The sequence below is a fragment of the Colletotrichum fructicola genome, assembly GCF_000319635.2.
Source record: "Colletotrichum fructicola Nara gc5 chromosome Unknown KSG_Nara_v1_contig09, whole genome shotgun sequence".
NCBI classification, from domain to species: domain Eukaryota; kingdom Fungi; phylum Ascomycota; class Sordariomycetes; order Glomerellales; family Glomerellaceae; genus Colletotrichum; species Colletotrichum fructicola.
Window position 1 is genome coordinate 2,843,540 of NW_027094059.1, and position 21,109 is coordinate 2,864,648.

Consider the following 21,109-nt stretch of genomic DNA (forward strand, 5'->3'; position numbering starts at 1 on the left):
TGGCCATGAACATGCACTAAGTCATCCATCTTTTGCTTCGAATCGTCGCAGATCTGTGCGGCGCAGCTGGCCCCCGAGCATGCCTCAACCACCCAGCGCAGAAATCATTGGCGGCCTTCTGTCACGAAAACGCACCATTCAAAGTAGAACTAAGGTGAAAACTGGATGCGCAACATGCAAGTAAGACTCGAATCATATCGTCGGCGCTAGCCCTAGAAATCAGGGTCCAGCCGGGGATACATCTTTGCAGTCATCCCACTGACTCGGTAGCAGAAAAAGGAAGATCAAATGTGACGAGAACAAGCCCCTTTGCCACAGGTGCACGAGCACAGGCCGTACTTGTGACGGTTACGAGTCTCCATTTCGACTCGTTTTGACAAACCACACATCTGACTCGGCAGGTGCCAAGTTGGATATGGCCAGGATACAGTCCATCAGACCGAACATGGCTGAGATTGAGATCACTCGTGAAGACGTTCATCTTCTTGGCCGTTACTTCTCAACCAAGACCATATTCGACGTGGACCTTGCCTGCGATAAAGAGGCTCAACAAATCATACAAGCCAGTGTAACTGATCCATCAGTCCGATTGGCAGTTTCATCCCTTAAAATTCTCCGAAAGCATCTCGAGACTTGCGAAGATTTTGCCTTTTCCTCTTTAGGACAGAAGTCGGGTCGAGACTATGACCATGGGGTTCAGCAATACTGCATGGCTTTAGGGGGCCTAGCGTCCAAACTGTCGTCTCCGGGCTCCGACGAAATAAGGTCGGCGTTGCTTTGCTGCCAAATATTCCTCAGCATCGAGCAGGTGCGCGGCAATTACTCAGCAGTAGCTCAGCATCTTGTTCAGGGACTTAGTATCATGCATGAATATCGGGCACGGCCATTGTTGATTGGGAGAGACAAGTTGATACCGGCAAGCCATGGCAAGATTCCTCTACTCGACGTCTTCGTCCTCAAACTTTTCATTGCACCATGCAAATTTGCAGATTCTCCGGCATCAACAGACATTAAGGAAACAGCCACGGGTGCATGCCCGGTGTTGTCTCACCAACAGTCTGGGGAATCTGAATCTGTCCCTGCTCGTCCCATAGCACCCGACATGCGCACGCTTCTTACCAGGATTGCCTCAAGGACGCTTGAATTCCTCTATAAGGTTTCGAATGTTGAGTCGATAGCAATGGCCCTCTTACTTGTTTCCGAAAAGGTATCTCTCCTGGATAGTTTGAAATCGTGGTACTCAATATTTGAGCACGTTCATTCGGACGCAAAAGCTCCGCAACGAGAGCCTCTGTCAGTAACTTTCTTACGCTTGTTCTATCGGACACTGCATATCGTGCTCTTAGGGGCAATCTCCTGCGATTTAGAGTATGACGAGAAGCGACCGGCCGAGATTGAGCAATTGCGCCTTGTGGCAAATAATGTAGAGGAAGGATTAAAGACTTATCGAGGTTACAGGGGTGCTGATAGTAAAGAACGTGCGTCGGATCCAGCATGTTGACGAGTACTTGATGTGTTGACGGATTTCTGTCGACTCTCACAAGTGAACTTGGGCATGCAATGGACTTCAACAGCTTCAATGTAATAAAACCATCTGCAATATTTTATATAACACAATCGATATCTAATTACCTCATTTACTACCATATCACTGTGTCGCCTTTGCAGCCTCCTTATCAGCGGTCAGGACTTGCTGTATGGCTCGCCTGTTGATGACGCGGTTCCACCATGCACTCACGGCTTTTCGACCGAGGATTAGATCTGCATATCCGCATGCAACGAGCCTCTGGATCAGGGGTATATAGTAAATGTCCATGAGAGTGAAGTCCTCCCCACCCATGTAGTCGCTGTGTTGCAATGCACGTTCTGCAACGTCAAAAAAGGCTTCGATGGACCGTGTTGCTCCTGACACGACGGTCTCATCAGGAGGCAAGCCCATGAATCTCTGCTTCACAAACTTCTCAAACGCAATTTTACCTGCGGGGTCGGCAAAGTAAGACATCTCCTCCGACTGCGCTTGTTCAAAAAGTGCAGTAGCTTCCCTGTCGGAGTCGGGCGGTAGAAGCGGGAAGCAGTATTTCTTGGCGAGGTACTTGCAGATAACCCTACTCTCATAGAGAGTGAAACCGTCGGGGAAGATGACAACTGGGACTTTACCCCAAGGGTGTCTCTTCATATACTCTTCCGACTGTGCGGGGTGGTGTCAGCACATTACTTTCGGGAGATGTCGGTTCACGTACTTTTTGTTCCCCCTTTTGCAGGTTGATCAGGACAAGTTCATAGTCCGTGAAGCCACCTTCAGCGAGAGTCAAACGGACACGATCCGTGTTGGTCGAGCCACGGGCGCCATATAGAGTGAATGCTGGCATTTTGGAGGAGTGTAATATTTGCGACAGAATTCTGCCGTTGTTGGTGATGAACTTCGACATGACCTTGGATACCTGGGGGGAAATTGTGACAAAGTTGCCTTGTTTTATAGTCATTTGCACCGAAGATTTGCCTCACAAACAACAACACTACACATGATACTCGAACCGCCATCATTACATATGGTTGGCCGGTTCGCTCACACTACTTGATCGAGTTAGCGCGGGCGCAGGCTACGTGCTGACAGCGCCCGCTTCCCCGATTTAATCGTCCGGCCGTGCCGCCCGGTGGGTCCCGTGTCGTCCGAGCCCGTTTGTAGTATCCGGACCGAGCCAGCCAATCGGCAGACACCGTAAATGCAATTCTAGGCGTAGGTGTTGCGGTCTCATGACCATCTTTCATCAGAAATACAGTTCTTAAGGGTTGGATCTGTGTGCGACCGATCGTTGGTCCGTCAACGTTAAATACATTGACATGCCTATTTGTTTTGGTAGCATTGAAAAATCCAATCTCAGTAGTTTCATTTTACTTTCGAATCGGCTGCACGCTTAGACAGTAGATTACAAGCCCAAACTGATCCTCTTCTCACTTGTCATCATGCACTTCCTGCTTCTCGGCGCGACAGGGCGTACTGGCAAACATGTTGTGTCTGAACTCTTGTCTCAAGGACATACAGCAGTAGCTCTCGCCCGCTCTCCTGGCGGTCTTCCAGACAGTCCTGGCCTCACCATCGTCACTGGATCGCCGCTATCAAAGCCTGATATCTCATCAGCTCTTTCGGCTACGCCTCCTCTAACTCCTTCCGCCGCCATCATCACCCTGAACACAGTCCGCGAGTCTGACAGCCCTTTCGCACGTCAGCTTTCACCTCTCCGCTTCCTAGCCGACTCATGCGCCAATGCTTGCGAAGTTCTCCAGCAGGCCGGCGTCCGTCGTATCGTGGTCATGTCGACAGCTGGCGTTGGTGATTCTTGGTCGAAGATGCCATGGCTTTCGAAGGCATTCATGAGCTGGACCAACATCAAGTTCGCCCTGGAAGACCACGGTCTCGTGGACAAGGAGATCCGTTCTACAGAGATGGAGTGGACACTTGTTAGGGCAGTAAGACTCGAATTCGATGACCCTAAGTTACCGAGTCAGACCAACACCAAGGCGGAAGTGGAGACACTGGGTAGCGACGGTGCCGGAATACGCGTGACTGACAGCGTCAGTGTTGGTAGTGCGGCAAGATTTCTCGTCAAGGTTGCAGTTGAGGGTCTCTTCATCGAAAGTGCAGTGGTAATACGGGATTGACAGCGGCGATGGTTTTGCAACTCTGAAGGTAGTATGAGGATTTATTCTAGATGATCCAATAAGATCTTACTTGCCTCACCATTGTTGAATTATTCACGTCCGCTTCAAGCCACTGTCGGCCAAATCAACGCCGACCTCCGGTATCTCCCCTCCAATGTGTCAATTGAATCGCCTTTGATCAACACTACCAAAACTTTGGTCATTGAATTATATATGTCTCAGCGCAATACTCAGCATGAAACCGACCAGGCCTGCCACTTTCCCAGTTTCGACTTATCCAGCCTTGAAGGACACCAGTTAGCACTTCTCTTCACGACGCTCCAGACGTCATAATCAAACGTACTGAATACATCCATCCTGTACTTGATTGATACGTTGCCAGTCGGATGGCTCGCTGATTGACGCCACACACCCCGCAAGTCCCGGCGACGTCAAACGATCCGTGAATATGTCAATGGTACAACCTCCAAAGACGATGTTGACACTTTTGGCATCATAGTTGGCGTACGACTTGTTGATGCTAGTCATTGTGAAGCACTGAGCGAGGTGCTCGGTCCCGGTGTTGGAGCCGCCGCCGTAGTGGAATGTCGTTCCACCAGCACACTGGTCATGGTCATAGAATGTGACCGACCACGCAGAAACGGAAGTTACAATGAAGGACACCAATGCGAGCTTCATGATGGTCTTGGTAATAACTGACGACCGGGAAAAAGAGAAGGTTAACACAACGTATTGAGTTCCAAAGTCAACTGAAGTGCGAACACTTTGTATTGACATCGGATGAACGGCACTGGGATGCTGCAGCCAGCCCGCCGTTAAGGTTTGTAGGGCGGAACGGCCGACATTGGTTTGAGTAATACGCGCTTCCCGCTTAACCACATACCGTTCGGGTGTCCCAGATAGAGCACCTCACAGGCATTGGGTCTGACTCGCAATTGCGATTTCCTCGAAGTATCTTGCGCAAAATGAAGCCAAGTGATGTCTTTAACTCGGCATCCTCCGAACTTAGAGCCACGGGAGTTGCCGCTGATACGCATGGCTCGCATTCGCATTTCATTGACAGAGGTCTCTTTCAACCTGAAATATTTTGACTCACTCTCCCGAGGAGGGTCAAGACTGACCGCCGAACTAGGTGCCTGGGCGAAATATTATGCTTCTTTCAGGAGATGATAGGACTATTTACATACGGACGCCCTCCAACGAGAGGCCAGATCAGTACCATGATTGAATATCAGACAGCCTGTTGGTCTTGACGCTGAAGACGCCTTTGCCGATCATGACAGACAGTAAAGTGTCACGCAGCATGCTGACGTCCCGCCGTGGTAAGAAAGTGGCTTGCGCTGCGCATGAGAAACAGACAAAACCGGTGTGGCACGGTGTCATTGTGACGCTGTATGGGCTGCCGTCTCACCGGGTGTTTAGGCTCTTCCACCCGCAGGTTTGTCTCCTGCCAAGCTTCGAGCGACGGCAGACCGGCCGGCTCTTGCATCCAACGTCCCCACCATCACGGAAGTAACAACGCTATGCAGGGGCGCAGTCCAAGGTATGAGCTATTGGTGACCTGAACATGGAATATGCTCAAAGTTCAGGTGGCAGCCTGAAATGTTGGGCGACCCGGAGCGTTTGGTCAGCTTCTTTCGGTTCCGGCGCCACCGTGGGATATCGCTCCCCTGGGAGATTGAAAACAAGGCCGGCGTCAAGACAGCCTGCCATACTTTGTTGCTCATGAGTAGTGGGTATAGGGCTGAAGTTTGGTCGCCGAAAGAGATTGCGCCGCTCATATCAGGTCAATACCATCTCTTCCTGCAGTCTGGCAACATCACAACCCATGTCCCCAACTACCATGTGGTAAAAACGAACCAGAACATTCCCAATTTCCGAATCTCGCCATCACGGTTGGCTAAGAGGCCTGCTACCTAGCACCAACAGCATCATAACTTAGAGCAAGGGGCACACTCATGGTTACTTTTCATTTTTCCCAATCTCATATGCAGATAGGCTGTGTTGACCATGAACGTCTCACACCGGGGGCTTCAAAGTGCACAAAATATCAAATCCAAATTTCCCGCAATGCAAGGTTGGCTTTTCCATGCGCTCTTGATATCCTATCCTGTGTTCCTCAATGACGTGGGCCGGGGGTTCGCGGGGTTGACGCTGGGAGGGTGGGAATGCACCTGAACCTGCTCCGGGCGCACGGCTCAATCTTCGAGAATGGGAGCGTTCCTTTAGTCGGGCAGAAAAAAGTCCCGACGTTGGCAAGGACGGCTTCGATCTTTCACCCCTGATGCCTGAACATCTCATCGCATGAGACTCTCGAGACCAGATGGCTGCTCCCAGCCCGATACTTGGCTATTGTGTCTTGGCTTCCGATGGTGATAAAGACCATCTGGTTTTGGCCTCTATCCCGGGATGGCTGGGGGCCAAAATGAAACACCGCATTGTAACATGAACAAGATGAACGGCGAGACTTCCCGGGTTCGGCGGATTGAAGAAAGAAGCATAAGCTATCATGCCATATTCGGCCAGGTAGAAACCCCGAAGTCCAGTTTCTGAGGCCGCTTACGACGTGAAGATGGAACATCTTCTTCGCACGCCGGCTTGTGTTGCTTCAGGGTGTCATGCAGGGTCAAACTTATTTACTATTCTCCCTGGGAGCTACTCGGCGTGGGGTCCGGAACACAGCCAACCGGAATTGTCTTCAGTACCCCGAAGGATCCCCAAGCAAGGATGCGGCTTGCATCTCCTTTCCCATTCTCCTCGGTATTCCAGATTTCCTTCAATACCAAGATCCATCTTCCCAGTCGCCTTGCAACCCTGAATGGCACCTTGATCGTCCAATTCGTCGAAGAACTGTAGGCAAAGTCTTCGCTCCGGTCGCGACATTCTTGGGCATAGATGATAGGTTGCAAATACCGGGATTGCAATTCTTGGTTTCATGCTTCGGAGATAGTCTTGCTGTGACAAATCAATCGACCTTTTCCTTTCAATAGTCTTCCTCGACAAGCCCGTAGAGCCAACGTCGCACCATCAAGAGATCTTGCACTTTGTGCAATGATCTTGGCACTCGATCCTTAGGTCCCGCGCGAACGGGGGGGCGGTGCCTACCCCAACGCAACCCACCGCCGGAGCCAAGACTTACGGAGCGGATGGAGGGGCTGTGTGTGAGGCGATTGTGACAAATTACACTGGGCGTACGGCATCAAACCGGGTGGACAAATGGTCCTGTCTGCAAGACAAATGCAAGGCTTCACTCTGTCTAAGTACCATGTTGTGATATGGATGGCCAGGCTCTTGGAATACGATACAAATAAAGTCAATGGATCAACATGTATCCACGTGGGCATAGGCTTGTAACCGGCCACCATAACCGATCTGCCAAGTACGTGTGGTCCCGCGTGGCACCACTTTTGAGCCCAATGGAAGCGCACCCGAGGAGATCATTAAAGAAAGCCCAAACAAGGTTTCATCTTACAACGTCCATGCATCATGGGTTCCGATCCTCAATGGAACCTTAATCGGAAGGGCGAAATAAAGCAGCAGCCCAACGGAGATGAGGCCAAGGAACCACAAAGTTACAACACTGAGAGCGACAAATCGACGTAGTCAAGTAACAGTCTGCCCGATGGGCACAGCAGTCATCCCTGTGGTCATGTCCGTGCATTTGCCATTAGGGTAGCAATCAAGAGGCAGATGGGTTCTTGGAAGCACGGGAGAAGTAGGAACGGAAGCGGGAGACGTTCAAGTGGCCAATATGAGCTCGAACGGCCTTTGAAGAAACCCGCCTTGAATTAAGCTTAACATACGGTGGGCCGGTATCTGGCTGGTAGACTGGTGGACTATGATGTGGCTATCTTTCTTCCCTTCTAATTTTTTCCTTCGCAGTTTGCCGCCTGGAGGCGCACCTTGTTGACTGCCGTATGACTCTCACGGGGAAATATTCGAGGGCGAGGATGGCTCATAGAGAAACCTCTATGGCTACCTATGGGGGTATATGAAGAGAGCGCGAATCGCCAGGGGGCAGGCATCTCCCTCTTCAAGCTGCCACTACCCATTACACCAAAAATGATGTGGCTATCGTCTGCCATCTGAATCGCAAATCAGGAAGAGACGGATGTCCGCTTAGCAGCCGGTCTTTGCATCCACAAGCCTCGTCTTGCGCGGGCGTTCACGAAGGGGCGATTTGCAATGAGCTGTAATTCGGTCGCAGGAGTCTAGACGATAGCTGAACACTCAATTAAGAAGTCTAACTATGGGAGGTTAACAAACGTCAAAAAATGAAATTCGGGATGAGAAGTAATAAACGCTAATAATTATCGACTGTTCAGCCTGTGATGTGTTCCTTTTTACCCAAAAGGTTGGAAACAGCTAATATCTCGCAAACTGGACTTCGGACGAAGTTGAACACACGTCTCCTTCTCGTTCTTTGTCTGGATCTTCGCTGATGTTGTCGCTGTCGCAGTTACCGAGGTTTGCCCGCGAATGGGTGTGAATCGTGATCTCCGTTGTTTTTGTCGGGTAGGAACTTGTCGCCGGCGACACATGACTTTTGTCTCCTTTCCCAATGCGAACCTCATACTCAGGCTCGTCAGTTTTGGTAAACTGCCTCGACCGCTCGCCGTTGAATGTTTCAAGAGCCACGTCGTTTGCCTGTCCATGTCCTTGACTGCGCACGTAGGCGCTGCTGTTCGAGGCTCCTCGTGTGAGATCGACGAGGCGATTGAGAATGCTGAACTCGAGCTTCAGCTTAATACTGTATACCAACGGCTTCCAGGCTGTCTGTATGTCGTAAAGATTGGTGAACTCGAGGGCCAAAATCGTCACGTCTAGTAGTACAACTAGTATGTTCACCCAGATCAGGTGGTTCATGATCTTGCGGGTGCGCAAATCGCCGATGCTGTTCATGAGACGAAGGCGTTTGGTTGTTTCCCAGACGTACAGCGCAGAAATGATGATCTCTTGTACGAAGAAGACGGTGAGTTGGATCTTTTCGAAGATGGTGTACGGATTCTGGAACGGTTCCGGGTTTGCCGAGTTGACCCCATAGACTAGAATGATGATGGGAATATGCAGCCAGATGGCGTCGGCGATGATCATGTACAACACCAGTCGCAGTCGCTTCCGGTCATGAACAACGATATGCAGGCGTGAGTACAAGACGACTGACTGGCCTGTAATCATGGCACACCAGCCGATGAGAATGAGCGTGGCGTAGATGATCGGTTTCGTCGTGAGGGACAAGTGCCTCAGCAGGTAGCCGGTCCCATTGAATGCGATGCCCCATGTTGCGATAAGAATACTCCAAAAGTACAATCCCGAGCGCCTTTTGAATGATGTGAAGATTGAGACGGTAAGCTCAAGAACGTTGTAGAAAGCAATGCTGATGAACACGCAAATAACAATCGCAACGATGATCCTGGTGTTGATGTCAATTTCTGCCATCGTTGTCAACGGTCCATGAAGTCAACAATGACACAACAGGAGCAATGTGTCTAGCAGAGCGAGAGATCCTCGACCCAAGAGCTATCATTGTCGGACATTTAAGAATCACAAACACATCATTCTTCCTCAAAAAACAGGAGTTTCAGCTTGCTTGATTAGCGTGAGTCCGTTGGTGTCCCCAACGATACATCGCAGGAAGTACACAAGACCTTAGACCTAGACCTTCAACAGGATCATGTCGCGAAGCAACAGCTTGGCACATACATTAACTTTCTAGATGCCGTGGTCATTATAGCACTAACGTCCCTGGAGACGGACCTTTGCCCAAATTCGACCAAGTCGAACCACTGCCAAGACTCGGGGAACTACTCCGCAATAGCTAAAATTCGGAGTGGGGGTTCTGGGGGAACTTCATTGGCACAGTCGCACTCCATCTTTTTGTCCCTTCACCGCAGTCATTATTGGAATAGTCTAGCATCTTAATGCACCGGCAGATGCGACTATGCAATTTTAAACATGCAAGGGTCCATCAACGCGGGGACGTCCACGGTAGCATACAAAGCGCCTCGTACCCAACCTCTGGAACATGTTCCCCTCGTCACACACCACCAAGCACAACACTCCTGGAAACCAACAATGTCGTCTTTGCTGGCTGTAGTCGCTGCAGGTCTTCTAGTGCCCCTGGGCATGGGACTTTGTACCGCTGCCGAAGTTCCCGCCACAGCCCAGATAATTGACTGGAAGAGTTTCAACGTCCTGCAGAATGTGCCCCCTCCTGCAGAGGCGAACGACTCAACGGTATGTCGCTCCCATCCTCTTGCGGCTGTTTCTGCTCACTCTCATGCAGCTCTTCCTTTGGCCTGGTGTAACGAAAGAGTCACTTGAGGCTAAACCATTCCACATCTACGATGCCGAGTTCTACGATGTCATTGGACCGAACCCGTCGCTTACCCTCATTGCTACCTCTGACACCGACCCTATTTTCCACGAGGCTGTTGTGTGGAACCCTCCCACCGAAGAGGTCTTCTTCGTTCAAAATGCCGGTGCTCCTGCTGCAGGCACTGGGCTGAACAAGTCTTCCATCATCCAGAAGATCTCACTCGCGGAAGCCGAGGCTGTGCGAACAGGTTCCCGGGCTAACGCAACTGTCACTGTTGTGCCGTCGCAACCCCAGGTCATCAACCCAAATGGTAAGTCACTTGATACTTGAAGGCATCACACCAGCTTACAGGAATGCCTACTATGTAGGTGGTACGAACTACAAGGGCAACATCGTCTTCGCTGGAGAAGGCCAAGGTGACGATATCACCTCTGCCTTGTATCTCATGAACCCAGTCGCTCCATTCAACACCACCGGTGAGTTCCCTTAGTACCGCAAAGATGCATTTCGCTTATTCCCCTAGTTCTCTTGAACAACTACTTCGGTCGTCAATTCAACTCGCTCAACGACGTCGTCATCAACCCCCGTAATGGAGAGCTTTACTTCACCGATACCCTGTACGGCTTCCTACAGGATTTCCGCCCTCCTCCCGGACTGCGCAACCAAGTCTACCGCTACAACTTCGAGACCGGCGCCGTTGCCGTCGTGGCTGATGACTTCACTTTGCCTAATGGTTTGTCCTCCTTGACGCTGCTGAAAGTAACCCGCCTAACCATGGATAGGTCTTACCTTCTCTCCCGATGGCAAGAAGGCCTACGTCACCGACACCGGGATCGCTCTGGGATTCTACGGCCGTAACCTTTCATCTCCCGCCTCCGTCTACTCCTTCGATGTGAATGAAGATGGCACTTGGGAGAACCGCAAGACGTTTGCCTACACTGCCTCCTTCATCCCCGATGGTTCGTCATTCGTCTTTCCGCAGCCTTTTCGCAAGCTAACTCTTCACAGGTGTCCACACTGACTCCGTTGGTCGCGTCTACGCCGGTTGTGGCGACGGCGTTCATGTTTGGAACCCCTCCGGCAAGCTCATCGGCAAGATTTACACTGGCACTACTGCCGCAAACTTTCAATTCGCTGGAAACGGCCGCATGGTTGTTACGGGGCAGACAAAGCTGTTTTATGTGACTCTCACTGCTTCAGGCGTAGACTTACAATAGTCATCGCGTGTGTAGTTGTGTCCATCACCAAGACTTTTGAGGGGGTGAAGGTATCTTTAATACTCACGAATACACCAACACCAATGAAGAGTAGCCTTATTTCATACCCGACGTTGACGAACAAGTTTCTGTGGCCATTGAAAGAAAGACTACCCTCGGTACTTCGTACCCTTTCTAACATCTATCTTACTCGATCCTAAAAGAGAGCGGGCCATTGCACCAATTGCATATTCCCTCCAGGTCGACATCATCCTCCCAATTGAACCTTTCGACTCTTCTTGTCAGTCTTCCATCCCTGGACCGTTTGTTTGCATCCGTTGCCACCGCTACGCCCTGATTCTCGTCTGTTTGACCTTCTGTCTCGATTTCACCCCACCCCCCCAGGTCAGCATCTTCCCGCAGGAAGAAACCTACTGCTGGACACTGGTAATTGAGTAGCTCCATGTTTGCAACACTGCCTATGCCTCGACGTCTTCCCATTGGCGTATATTGGTGTTGCAACTTAACCCGCTGGAAGCGAGCGCCATAACTACCTATGAGAACGACACCGTTTCTTGTGTCAACCTCGCCATGTCCTTTCCGTGCGGGTGGCAAGTAGTAAATTTGCCGACCCGATGCCGAAAGCGGAAGCATTATAGAGAACTTTGGCGTGGTCACAACAGGCGCGGATGAGTTGTTAGGCTTGAAAAGACTGATGCGGAAAACATTGAGCCGGATGCCGGTGACAGTGAAATAAAGATATTCAGGGCTCCAGGTGAATGTGAAAGGAAGCTTGGCGAGCGACAGACCGCTAAATTGGCCTAACGTAAGCTTTACCTTGTGAGCACGCTTGGGTGGGCTCCGTGTTGTCTTGTGCGTGGACAGGCGATGGGTTGTCAGAAAGAGCGATAGCTCAATCGTGGACTTCTTGGTACTGACTGGGCTCGAAACTCTCGATGGAGATGGTTTAGTGCATACCAAGCGTCCTTCAATGCTGGCAATATGGAGGTAGCTTCCACAAGGAGAGAATCGAGTTTTCATGCAAATGTGCCGGGCTACGTGATTAGCCAGAGAAATAGCACAATTCACGATGCACAACTTACTATTTTTGGTTGTGGGCATTGACGCTCGGACAAAATACGTTTTCTCTTCAAAGTCCGCAAAAACCACCTCACCGCCACCTAGCGGCCAAACAAGAAGAGACTTTTGTGGATGCAGTGCCGGTGGGGAGTGGTACAGCATGGCTGGAGCAATTCGCTTGAAGCGGAACATGCAGACTTCGTTGTCTGATTTGACATCATAGACAGAAAGACTTGCTGTGATGCGGTCGTTTGGGCTCTTGAATCGATCTGGTACGCCTGGATATGTCGGACGATCTTTCGTTGTTGGCTTCAGGAGTTCTTCATCTAGATCAAGTTTGCTTTCTGCCGTTTCCTGGTAGTTGAACATCACTCTTTCGGCCCACCGTGTTTCAGGATTGCGTTGCTCCTCACCAGTTCCTGAAGAGTGATCGAATTCTTCCTCCGGTTCGGAAGACTCGTCCTCATCTTCCTCGTCCTCATCTTTCTCGTCCTCGGATCCTTCCCTTTCTGATGTATCTGAATCGAAGTCGGTTGATCCTTCGCTGCATGTCTCGCAAGCCGACTCGAAGTCGTCATCGCTGGAGGTTGACGAATATTCGTATCTCGAATCCTCTTCACTTTCATCTTCTGACGAATCAAAGTCAGAGTTCTCTAGTGGTTCAACGTTGCCTCGGAAGATTCTGACGTTCTTGTGCATCTTCTGTTTTCGAGTTCTTTTGTGGATGTTGCGCGTTGCAACGACGACTATGCCATCCCGAGTATCGAAGTCGGTTGAAAGAGGCTCGTACTTCGCGTCGGCATTCAGTTGGTCTGCAAAGAAGGTAGATTCATGATCTTGATGTTCCGAAATAAAACTGGCGATTGCGTGAGAAAATGTAACCGATCGCCCATTGTTCGATTTGAAATCGAACTTAGTGGAAATTGTACGCGTCGAGATGAGCTGTGGGGTATTTGTTGATTCCAGGTCCCACATGTCAAGACAGACATCTACCGAGTCACTAAAGCGAGTAGTTAGCGGCAAGTTTTGCGTTGTGCTCAAACTATCCTCTGAGCAGGTCGGGTTATTCCTACTGCGATGGTGAGGAGATTACGATGAACTGGGATCCTGTCGCAGAAACAGTATCTCCTATGACGAACTGTTTAGACTTGTGGTATTGGAAACGGCCGTGTGCGAGCATGAAGCTTGGATACCTCTCCTTCAAGTTCTGCATGAAGTGGTTGGGTCCAAGAAGACCACTTAGACAGCTGTCGACGCCCCCAGCAACACATTGACGGGAATCACTTCCTGGATGAGGGGATTCGCAGGTGCCATGCTCCAATAAGTGACCCCATTCCCAAACGAAGTGTCTGTAGTCGCCCCGGATTCTTTCAATCTCGTTGCAATAATCTTCGTCGATGCATCCCGTATCCCATCCAAACCAGAGAGGAAACACGCGTCGATGCAAGAGCCCCAAGTTTTCCGACTTGTCACGATGTTGAAATTGTGAGAAGTGCCCTGCCACTAGCAGGCTCTGAATCTGCAGTAACGTTTGGAAGTTCGGCGACCTCAAGAAGACCCAAAGCTCTTGATGACGTTCCGGCGTTGGCTCCATGTCATCGAGATGTCGGTCCCAGTATTTAGCACTGTATGATAAGATGCCGTGATTCTTCGCATCGTAGAACCCTAGATTGGTGGGCATATGGCTGTTGTCGGAAGGAACTTGGAGAAGTTTCGAATATCTGTCGAGGGAGAGATATCGAAGAAACAGGTCCCCAATATGCGAAGCTGAGATGTTGTAGGTGAACGGAGTATGCGTTGAATCGCCGATCCTCAATACGTCAGGATTCATGACTAGAAATTCATAAACGGTTGAGTGGCAAAGAGAACATGTTGGGTTTTCGGGCTCTTCGGGATCATTTTGGATTTCTATGAGTGGCGCAAAAAGCAATGGTAGTCGAAACGGACTCTTTGAATTGTCAAGTCCCTTGGCGGGGTCGGAAAGCGCCAGCGCTATTGCCTCTTGAATCTCACTTAGATGAAGAGGACGGCGAGCGAAGGCGACGAGGGAGAAGAGAAGACTGGTTTTTAAGTCAATGATGAGTACATCCGACTTGAAACGCAAAGAAGCGAAAGGGAAGGTGAAAAAATGAAAACAGCGAGACACGTCGAAATGGTCTTGTACCTGACGTATTTGTGTTGATCCTCCCGATATTTGCGGAAGATGTGCCTGTAACTTTCACCAAATCCTTTTGGCACTTCGGACTCAACGAATGCTACGACGTCCGCGACGGTCATCAGTTCTTCCAGATCTTGGATCATTAATCTGGCGCAAAGGAAGTTGCCGTTCGACCTTTCCTGTAATCGAAGTAGTACCCACTCGTCAACTGCACAACGTTAGAGGCTCAGTCTCGACTGAACACACGCCATGCGGAATCTTACACGTCTGTCCCTCCAGATCTCTGTTTACCTCTGTGATGTTCGGGAATCGAGGCGCCGAAGATAGCAAAAAGCCTTTGACGTCAGCCTCAGCGTGTTCATCTACACTTATGACTTCCCACTGCCGTAGAAAACCCAGCTCATTTGTGTCTCGGCTGCTGACCCAACTCTTTTGAACCACTGAAAGCTGTTCGTCAATCCTTTCGAAGGCCATGAGGATCTCCCTGGCTGCGTGTGGGTCTACGCTTTCGTCTGGGCCATCGAGGAAGAGATAAAGTCTGACCGCCGCTGTGTGCAAACTGCTGCGTGGCTCTCCGTCCTTTTGATTTCCATGTCGAAGAATCAGTAGAACCACGTTTGCAAGTGACTCCATAGTCCTAGACCGGTCTCTAATGTAACCGCCTATGGGAACAACAATATTCTGGTTCTGACGCCAGAAGTAACGGAACAATTGATCGACTAGAAGTGATGTGATCTCCACGGCACTTCCTGTCTTCTCGTTGTCTCGTGAGCCAGCAATGGGGTAGAAGTAGTAAAGGCAGATATTGCAGGGATTGCTGGAGACGCTCTCGATGGCCTTAGAGCAAAGAAATGACTTTCCCGCCCCAGGTGAGCCCCTTAGCCAGAGCTTTACTTGTGTGCCATCTGACCAGTTCTTGAAGGCTTCGTGGCTCAGCAGCCAGTCACCACTGCCTTCATGCCGATTGCATAAGTTCCTTTCGTGAATACGGCTGCTTGCATCGTCATTTTCATGTGCATTGAACCAAGCCCTGATATCGCTGTACAGGTAGTCTTCAATACGTCAGAACAAGATAGTTTCACTGTCTCATGCTACTTACCTCGTTGAACGGCTATTTGAGCTGCTTGGACTTCTTGAACATCGTTTCGTATGGTTTGAAGGAAGTCTTTCATTCCAAGCACGAGTGTACTGGGCCAATACTTGTGAGCTGGCGAAGTTTGAAAACGTGGAGCAGATAACCTACTGCAGATTGGCTGAAACAGCCATTTTGAAGACTTTGCTGGCTTCATCTAGAGACTTTAGGGCCTTGGTCAGTTTCCTGTCGAACCTGACTCCTCGGAAAGCCCGTTCAGTACGCCCACTCCCTACGTAATCTTTGATGATTTGTACGGCGTTCAATGTCTCGGTCACAACTGGTGCGAGGACTTCGAGAATGTTCATGTGGTCTTCGTCTTCGTCATGAAGATCTAGGTATGTTTTGAAGCCTGAAGTTACCGAAAGAATGTTATATAATGTTTCATTGGCTTTTTCAATCTCCGCAGACGATGTGACCGATGGGCCTATGTGTTTGTTGATTCCCTTGAGGCAAGAAGTCACCAATGTGATTATTGCGATCACTCCGCCGGCTAGACTCAGAGGGTCCATTGTCGCAACGTTTGAAGCCAATGCGCATCGACAGGCCTGATGACCTTATTGAGTTACAGACAGGAATCTTGTTTCTTCGCTGCTCTGGGTCATGGGTATTGAATAGAGGGTAATGGCTGGGTCATTGATTTCGCATGTGATTTACGCCAAGCCGCATACGTAGGCAAAAAGAAGAAACTCGGATCAAATTTGCGAACGAAAACAATGCGAACCATCTCTGGATTAAGGATCATAAGCGAGGCGGAAGCACCGTGGGCTGAAAGCGGCGTCAACCTCGCCGTAGTCGCAGGACACCCACTTCAAAACTCGAGTTACACTGGCAGCGTCCAACGGGCCCTTGCCACATCACTTTCTCGCCTGCAGTCATCTCCGCTCTGCCTCCAATCGTTCTATGCCACGGCGACTTCAATCTGTTTCTAGACTAGCGGCTGCCTGTGGGATGGTCAGATTCAGGCTGGTACCTGTCCGAACATGTGCCAAAATATGAACTAGGCGACAATAGGCGGACTTACGCTGCTGAATCACATCAGGCTGCCAAATGGTGCCAGTCCTCTGCTGATCTGAGGCAAAGCCTTCGTGAAACCCATGGCTTCCACTTGCTTGTATATGTAAGCCCCATGATGGCCCCGTCTTGTTCCTCGATTAGACGTTGAGTCAAACCTTGAGCTAGGCGACCTCATCGTCCCCCTTTCTTTGGTTGAACTGCGATTCTGGGACGGAATAATAGCAGGAACTATGGGTGACATCGCCGTGGACATTACGGACAGGAGTGATGGGTCAAAGGCGAGGAGCCGTATCCTACGCTACGATGAGGTGTAAGTCGAACACCAGGAGCTTTTCTTTCTGAAAAAAAAATTAATGAGACCACAGATTTGACGTGTGTGTACAATCCCAGCCTGGCGGTGTAGAAGCTCAAATTGCGGTGGCCATATCCGGGATATGTCACAAGAAATTAACATTTCTCTCTTTTATAGTCAAAGCGGTCAAACCCGCTTAATCAAAACGATCAAATCCAATGTCAAAAGACAGAGCGGCAGGAAGGCGGTTTTGGTTGTTCGCCGAATTATCAATGAGAAGGGTCTTTTGATGAACACGGAGGTTGATATTAAATCCCGCCATGTTACCCAGGTAATGCAGGAAATCAATTCCGATGTGGAGGACATTTCACTAAAGACGAACCCGCCCGTTGTAAGTTGACGCTGTTTGCAAAGACATTCGAGCAACACCAGTTCTCACTAGGCTTCAAGGTGTCATTGGAAATCATGTTCCACAGCCGCATGGCACTGCAAGAAAAGCTGGAGCAAGCAAGGGCAGCTGAGCCAATAGACGAGGACCTTGTATCGGAACTGGCTATCACAACCGATTTTGCCCAAACCGAACATGTCACGCAACTTGCCAGTCTCTCTTCTCTACTCGACGCCGGCGAGATCACATGGGAACTTTTGTGGACTATCTTCCCGCCGAACATTCTGGTATACCGCTACCATCGACTCGTGGAGCAGGACCAAGTACTTGAGCTACGCTCCATCAAAAAGTTCAAATTGGTGTCTAGACCAAGCTACTGGCAGTTGAACTGCCGGATTGTGACAGACGACGGCGTCAAGTTCGGCTTCGCGTATGAGCCGTTCCAAATGCTCATTGAAGAATTCTCCGGGACACGCAAGATTGTCGATTTGCACACCTATCCTCTCAGTTATCATAGCAATCCAGCAGATGTTCGTGCCGAAGCTTTGAGCCGAGGACGCCGATATACAGCACTCCGTGAACCCTGCGTTATGGAAACTAGCGGGCCCGCCATGTTCGAGAAACGCGATTCTCAGGAAGAGGCGCACGTTTTCAAGTTTGCGTCGCAAGGAAGAACAATTATTGATCCTGCTGGCTTTCGATCTTTCAATCCGAATATCGAGTTTATGCCCGATGTTCATAGAGGACTCTCGAGACAAGAGTTGACCGACGAGCAGCTCATTGTGTCCACGCCCGTCGCGTTTGGCTTTTGCTTTGGCAACAAGAAGTGGGGTCGGTGGCTAATTCTTCACTAGTGAACTAATTTGCAAAGGAAAAACTTGGCTAACTCGACTTCTCGTGTAATAGGGGCCTTCGCAATGTCACGTCTTAAAGATGTCGACTGGGATGACCAGGCGTTCAAAGACCTGGTTCTGGACAAGTCGAAAAAAATGCTCGTCCGGTCCATGGTCAAGCAGCATTCGTCAAAGGACGACGAGTTTGATGACATTGTCAAAGGGAAAGGCAAGGGCATTGTTTGCCTCTTTAGTGGGCCTCCTGGAAGCGGCAAAACATTGACAGCAGAGGCAGTGGCCGAGCTTACCAAGCGGCCCCTGTACAGCGTCTCGGCAGGTGACTTGGGAATTGACCCCGAGACCGTCGATAAGAGACTCAGCGAGGTTTTAGAGCAGTCACATAAGTGGAACGCAGTGCTGCTTCTCGACGAGGCTGACGTCTTTCTTCAACAGAGAGAGTCACACGACATCAAACGGAACGCCCTTGTCAGCATCTTTCTACGACAACTCGAGTATTACCAGGGAATACTTATCTTAACAACAAATCAAATTGCGCAGTGCGATGCTGCATTTGAGAGCAGAGTTCACATCTCGCACGAGTATCCTGATCTGGACGAGACAGCCAGAAGGCAGATATGGGAAATGTTCCTAAGAAGGCTAAAAGATGTACAAAAGGGTGTTGCAATCGACGTTACTGAGGAAGACATTTCGCATCTGGCGAAGATTAAAATGAACGGTAGAAAGGTATGGAAACCTACAACTTGAGGGTAGAGAGACCTTAATTACTTACTACGTGATTAGATTAAAAACACCCTCAACAGCGCCCGAATCGTTGCCAAGGATCTGGGCGAAGTCTTCTCCATCTCACATATCAAGCTCGTCCTTGGGGCTACCAAATCCGGCGTGCATATGGAACGATAAGAGCGGAAAGAATCACACCTAGATGGGATCTGAAGAGGAGGGTAGTAGTATCAGAATCAGTGGTGGGTGGACGGGATGGGTAGAACTTATTTTACGAGCAGCAGTGCTTGCTGATCATGCTTATCATGAGAACCACAGACGAAACAAGGGGGGTGGGGCAAGTTGTTGGGCACGTCTATTTACTCGTCGACCGACTCAATCTTTAAATGAAACGGGGTCTCATGACTTCAACTAAATGCTATGAAGCCTTCTCCAATGACCCTCCCTCGAGCACAGAGGTAGAATTGCTATAAGTTTGTTTCTGCGTTTGACTTCAAATCAATCAAATTGAGATTTACCAAAAAGGACTTGGAACAATGATCATCATACCATCAGAAATGGCGGGCAGCTTCATGAATACACTTGCAAGAGCCACTTGCATCCTTGACTTATGATATCTTCGTACCTAACACTTGAATACTCTGTATCAGAGGCACCGCGTTTGCCTGTGTGACCTGAAATCGAATTCGGCTGGTGTCCATCGCGCTACCGAGCCGATCGATGCGCTTGTAGCCCAGAGACGTGCCGTTGACAACGTTCTCGAACGCTCCATCCATTAGGCATTCAATGGCGTATCCGCCCACCCGCTGACCCAGGGCGATGTGTTCCTGAATTATGACAGCCTCGACGCGAGCCGTGGCACCCAGATCGATTTCCAACCAGCCTGTGCGCTCCTCGTCATTCATGGTCCAGTAGGTATCGGTTGAGGAGCTCAGGACGTTTGCAGGGCCAAATGTAGAGTTGTTCCCGCCTCTGACACTGCTGGCCGTGACTTTTGAATCGGGAGTGGCTAGGTTGCGGCCAAGAAAGCTGTCTCTGAGACGCTTGAACTCCATTAGGGCATCGTTGTCCTCCTTAGTTATCTGCCCTGTGGTGTCCGGTGGCACGTCCAGCAGGAGGCTCACGCTTCGCCCCACAGACTGGAAGTACATGTCCAAGAGTTGCTGTCCCGTCTTGGGCTGTTCGCTGGCGTGCCAGAACCAACCAGTCCGGACCCGGGCATCGGCCTCAGCTGGGGTCCAGTACAGTCCGTCACGGAGGCCTGTTTGTAGGTCTGCCTCGCTGAGGCGCTCTTGGTCCTGCGTCCGGCTGATGGTGTGCCAGTTGGTGGGCACCGTTACGCCGTCCTCATTGCCCACCCATCGAGCGTCCACGCCTTGATGACCCCACATGATCGCTGAGGGTTGATGCGTGCGAATGATGTCGCGGAAGCCTGTCCAGTCGAAGGTCTGGACGGTGCTAGAGCCGCTGGCGCCGTCAAGCCAGATCTCGAAGAGCGATACAGGGCTGCCATCTGTCAGAGTCATGTTCACCAGCTCTGTGAGCTGGCGGCGATAGAGGTCATTGTAGTCCCCATCGTTGTTATCGCCGAAGATTTGCGGCTCGTCGTAAATGGTGCCAGTGAGCAAAGGCTTCGGCATAGATGGGTCGCGGTGGATGTCCCATGGTGACAAGTACACGCCGAACTTGAGACCGTACTTCTTCGCCGAGGCGGCAGCCATACGGACCACGTCAGCCTCCAACCCAGCTGCGGAGCGGTTCTTGGCCCAGCCGCCATTTGCAATCTTGTAGGTTGTGGTAGAGGTGTTCCACAGCGCCATGCCGTCATGGTGCTTCGCTGTCAAGATCATGCCGGACATGCCCGCGTCGGCGAACGACTTGGCCCATTGGTCCGTGTCCAGCGCTGTCGGGTTGAAGACGTCGGGGGGCTGCTGACTCCTGCCCCATTCTTCGTCGGTGAAGGTATTGGGTCCAAAATGGATGAAGGCGTAGTATTCCATCCGATGCCAGTCGAGCTGACGCTGCACTGGAGTCTGCAGATAAGCATTGGGGGGCGCCTGTGCCCTGGTTGGGCTAATGACCAGGATGAGGCATGCGGCTACAAGAAGCCACTGGCGACAGAGAGGACCAATCATTGCTCCAAGTCGTCCAAATAATTGTAAGATATACGGGAATACATCTACAACAATAGTGTTTTGGCCGTTGCGTCGCGAACAGAGTGCTTGTCGTGAGTTTGTCCGGTCCAATGTTGTTCGACCGGGTGGTTCTGAATCATGCCTTACCTGATTCTCCA

At 50.5% G+C, this 21,109-nt stretch overlaps 8 protein-coding genes across 8 annotated transcripts; 3 read left to right on the plus strand and 5 right to left on the minus strand.

Moving 5' to 3' along the window:
- Positions 1 to 1,648: 1,648 nt before the first annotated feature.
- Positions 1,649 to 2,369, minus strand: GSTF1-0 (Glutathione S-transferase PM239X14; the record flags this gene model as incomplete). The annotated part of the gene is made up of 2 exons (XM_032027171.1): positions 1,649 to 2,188; positions 2,241 to 2,369. The coding sequence occupies 2 exons, from the start codon at positions 2,367 to 2,369 to the stop codon at positions 1,649 to 1,651; spliced, it is 669 nt and encodes a 222-aa protein (XP_031876442.1).
- A 595-nt stretch (positions 2,370 to 2,964) lies between these two features.
- CGGC5_v015096 (uncharacterized protein) lies at positions 2,965 to 3,660 on the plus strand (the record flags this gene model as incomplete). The annotated part of the gene is made up of 1 exon (XM_032027172.1): positions 2,965 to 3,660. One exon carries the CDS (start codon positions 2,965 to 2,967, stop codon positions 3,658 to 3,660), a length of 696 nt encoding a protein of 231 aa, XP_031876451.1.
- Positions 3,661 to 3,890: 230 nt separating this feature from the next.
- On the minus strand, positions 3,891 to 4,338 carry CGGC5_v015097 (uncharacterized protein; the record flags this gene model as incomplete). Its single annotated transcript, XM_032027174.1, has 2 exons — positions 3,891 to 3,942; positions 4,004 to 4,338. The coding sequence occupies 2 exons, from the start codon at positions 4,336 to 4,338 to the stop codon at positions 3,891 to 3,893; spliced, it is 387 nt and encodes a 128-aa protein (XP_031876414.1).
- A 3,687-nt stretch (positions 4,339 to 8,025) lies between these two features.
- Positions 8,026 to 9,099, minus strand: CGGC5_v015098 (uncharacterized protein; the record flags this gene model as incomplete). The annotated part of the gene is made up of 1 exon (XM_032027175.1): positions 8,026 to 9,099. The coding sequence occupies one exon, from the start codon at positions 9,097 to 9,099 to the stop codon at positions 8,026 to 8,028; it is 1,074 nt and encodes a 357-aa protein (XP_031876415.1).
- Positions 9,100 to 9,735: 636 nt separating this feature from the next.
- On the plus strand, positions 9,736 to 11,196 carry gnl-1 (Gluconolactonase; the record flags this gene model as incomplete). Its single annotated transcript, XM_032027176.1, has 6 exons — positions 9,736 to 9,897; positions 9,947 to 10,289; positions 10,348 to 10,455; positions 10,503 to 10,712; positions 10,762 to 10,938; positions 10,988 to 11,196. 6 exons carry the CDS (start codon positions 9,736 to 9,738, stop codon positions 11,194 to 11,196), a joined length of 1,209 nt encoding a protein of 402 aa, XP_031876450.1.
- Positions 11,197 to 12,088: 892 nt separating this feature from the next.
- Positions 12,089 to 15,679, minus strand: CGGC5_v015100 (uncharacterized protein; the record flags this gene model as incomplete). The annotated part of the gene is made up of 8 exons (XM_066153203.1): positions 12,089 to 12,109; positions 12,154 to 12,230; positions 12,279 to 13,255; positions 13,329 to 14,315; positions 14,420 to 14,621; positions 14,677 to 15,465; positions 15,513 to 15,601; positions 15,657 to 15,679. The coding sequence occupies 8 exons, from the start codon at positions 15,677 to 15,679 to the stop codon at positions 12,089 to 12,091; spliced, it is 3,165 nt and encodes a 1,054-aa protein (XP_066007540.1).
- Positions 15,680 to 16,792: 1,113 nt separating this feature from the next.
- Positions 16,793 to 18,996, plus strand: ftsH2 (ATP-dependent zinc metalloprotease FtsH 2; the record flags this gene model as incomplete). Its single annotated transcript, XM_066153204.1, has 5 exons — positions 16,793 to 16,872; positions 16,928 to 16,934; positions 17,269 to 18,073; positions 18,149 to 18,819; positions 18,877 to 18,996. The coding sequence occupies 5 exons, from the start codon at positions 16,793 to 16,795 to the stop codon at positions 18,994 to 18,996; spliced, it is 1,683 nt and encodes a 560-aa protein (XP_066007472.1).
- Positions 18,997 to 19,424: 428 nt separating this feature from the next.
- FUC1 (Alpha-L-fucosidase 1) lies at positions 19,425 to 20,951 on the minus strand (the record flags this gene model as incomplete). Its single annotated transcript, XM_032027179.1, has 1 exon — positions 19,425 to 20,951. The coding sequence occupies one exon, from the start codon at positions 20,949 to 20,951 to the stop codon at positions 19,425 to 19,427; it is 1,527 nt and encodes a 508-aa protein (XP_031876418.1).
- Between the last annotated feature and the right edge of the window lie 158 nt (positions 20,952 to 21,109).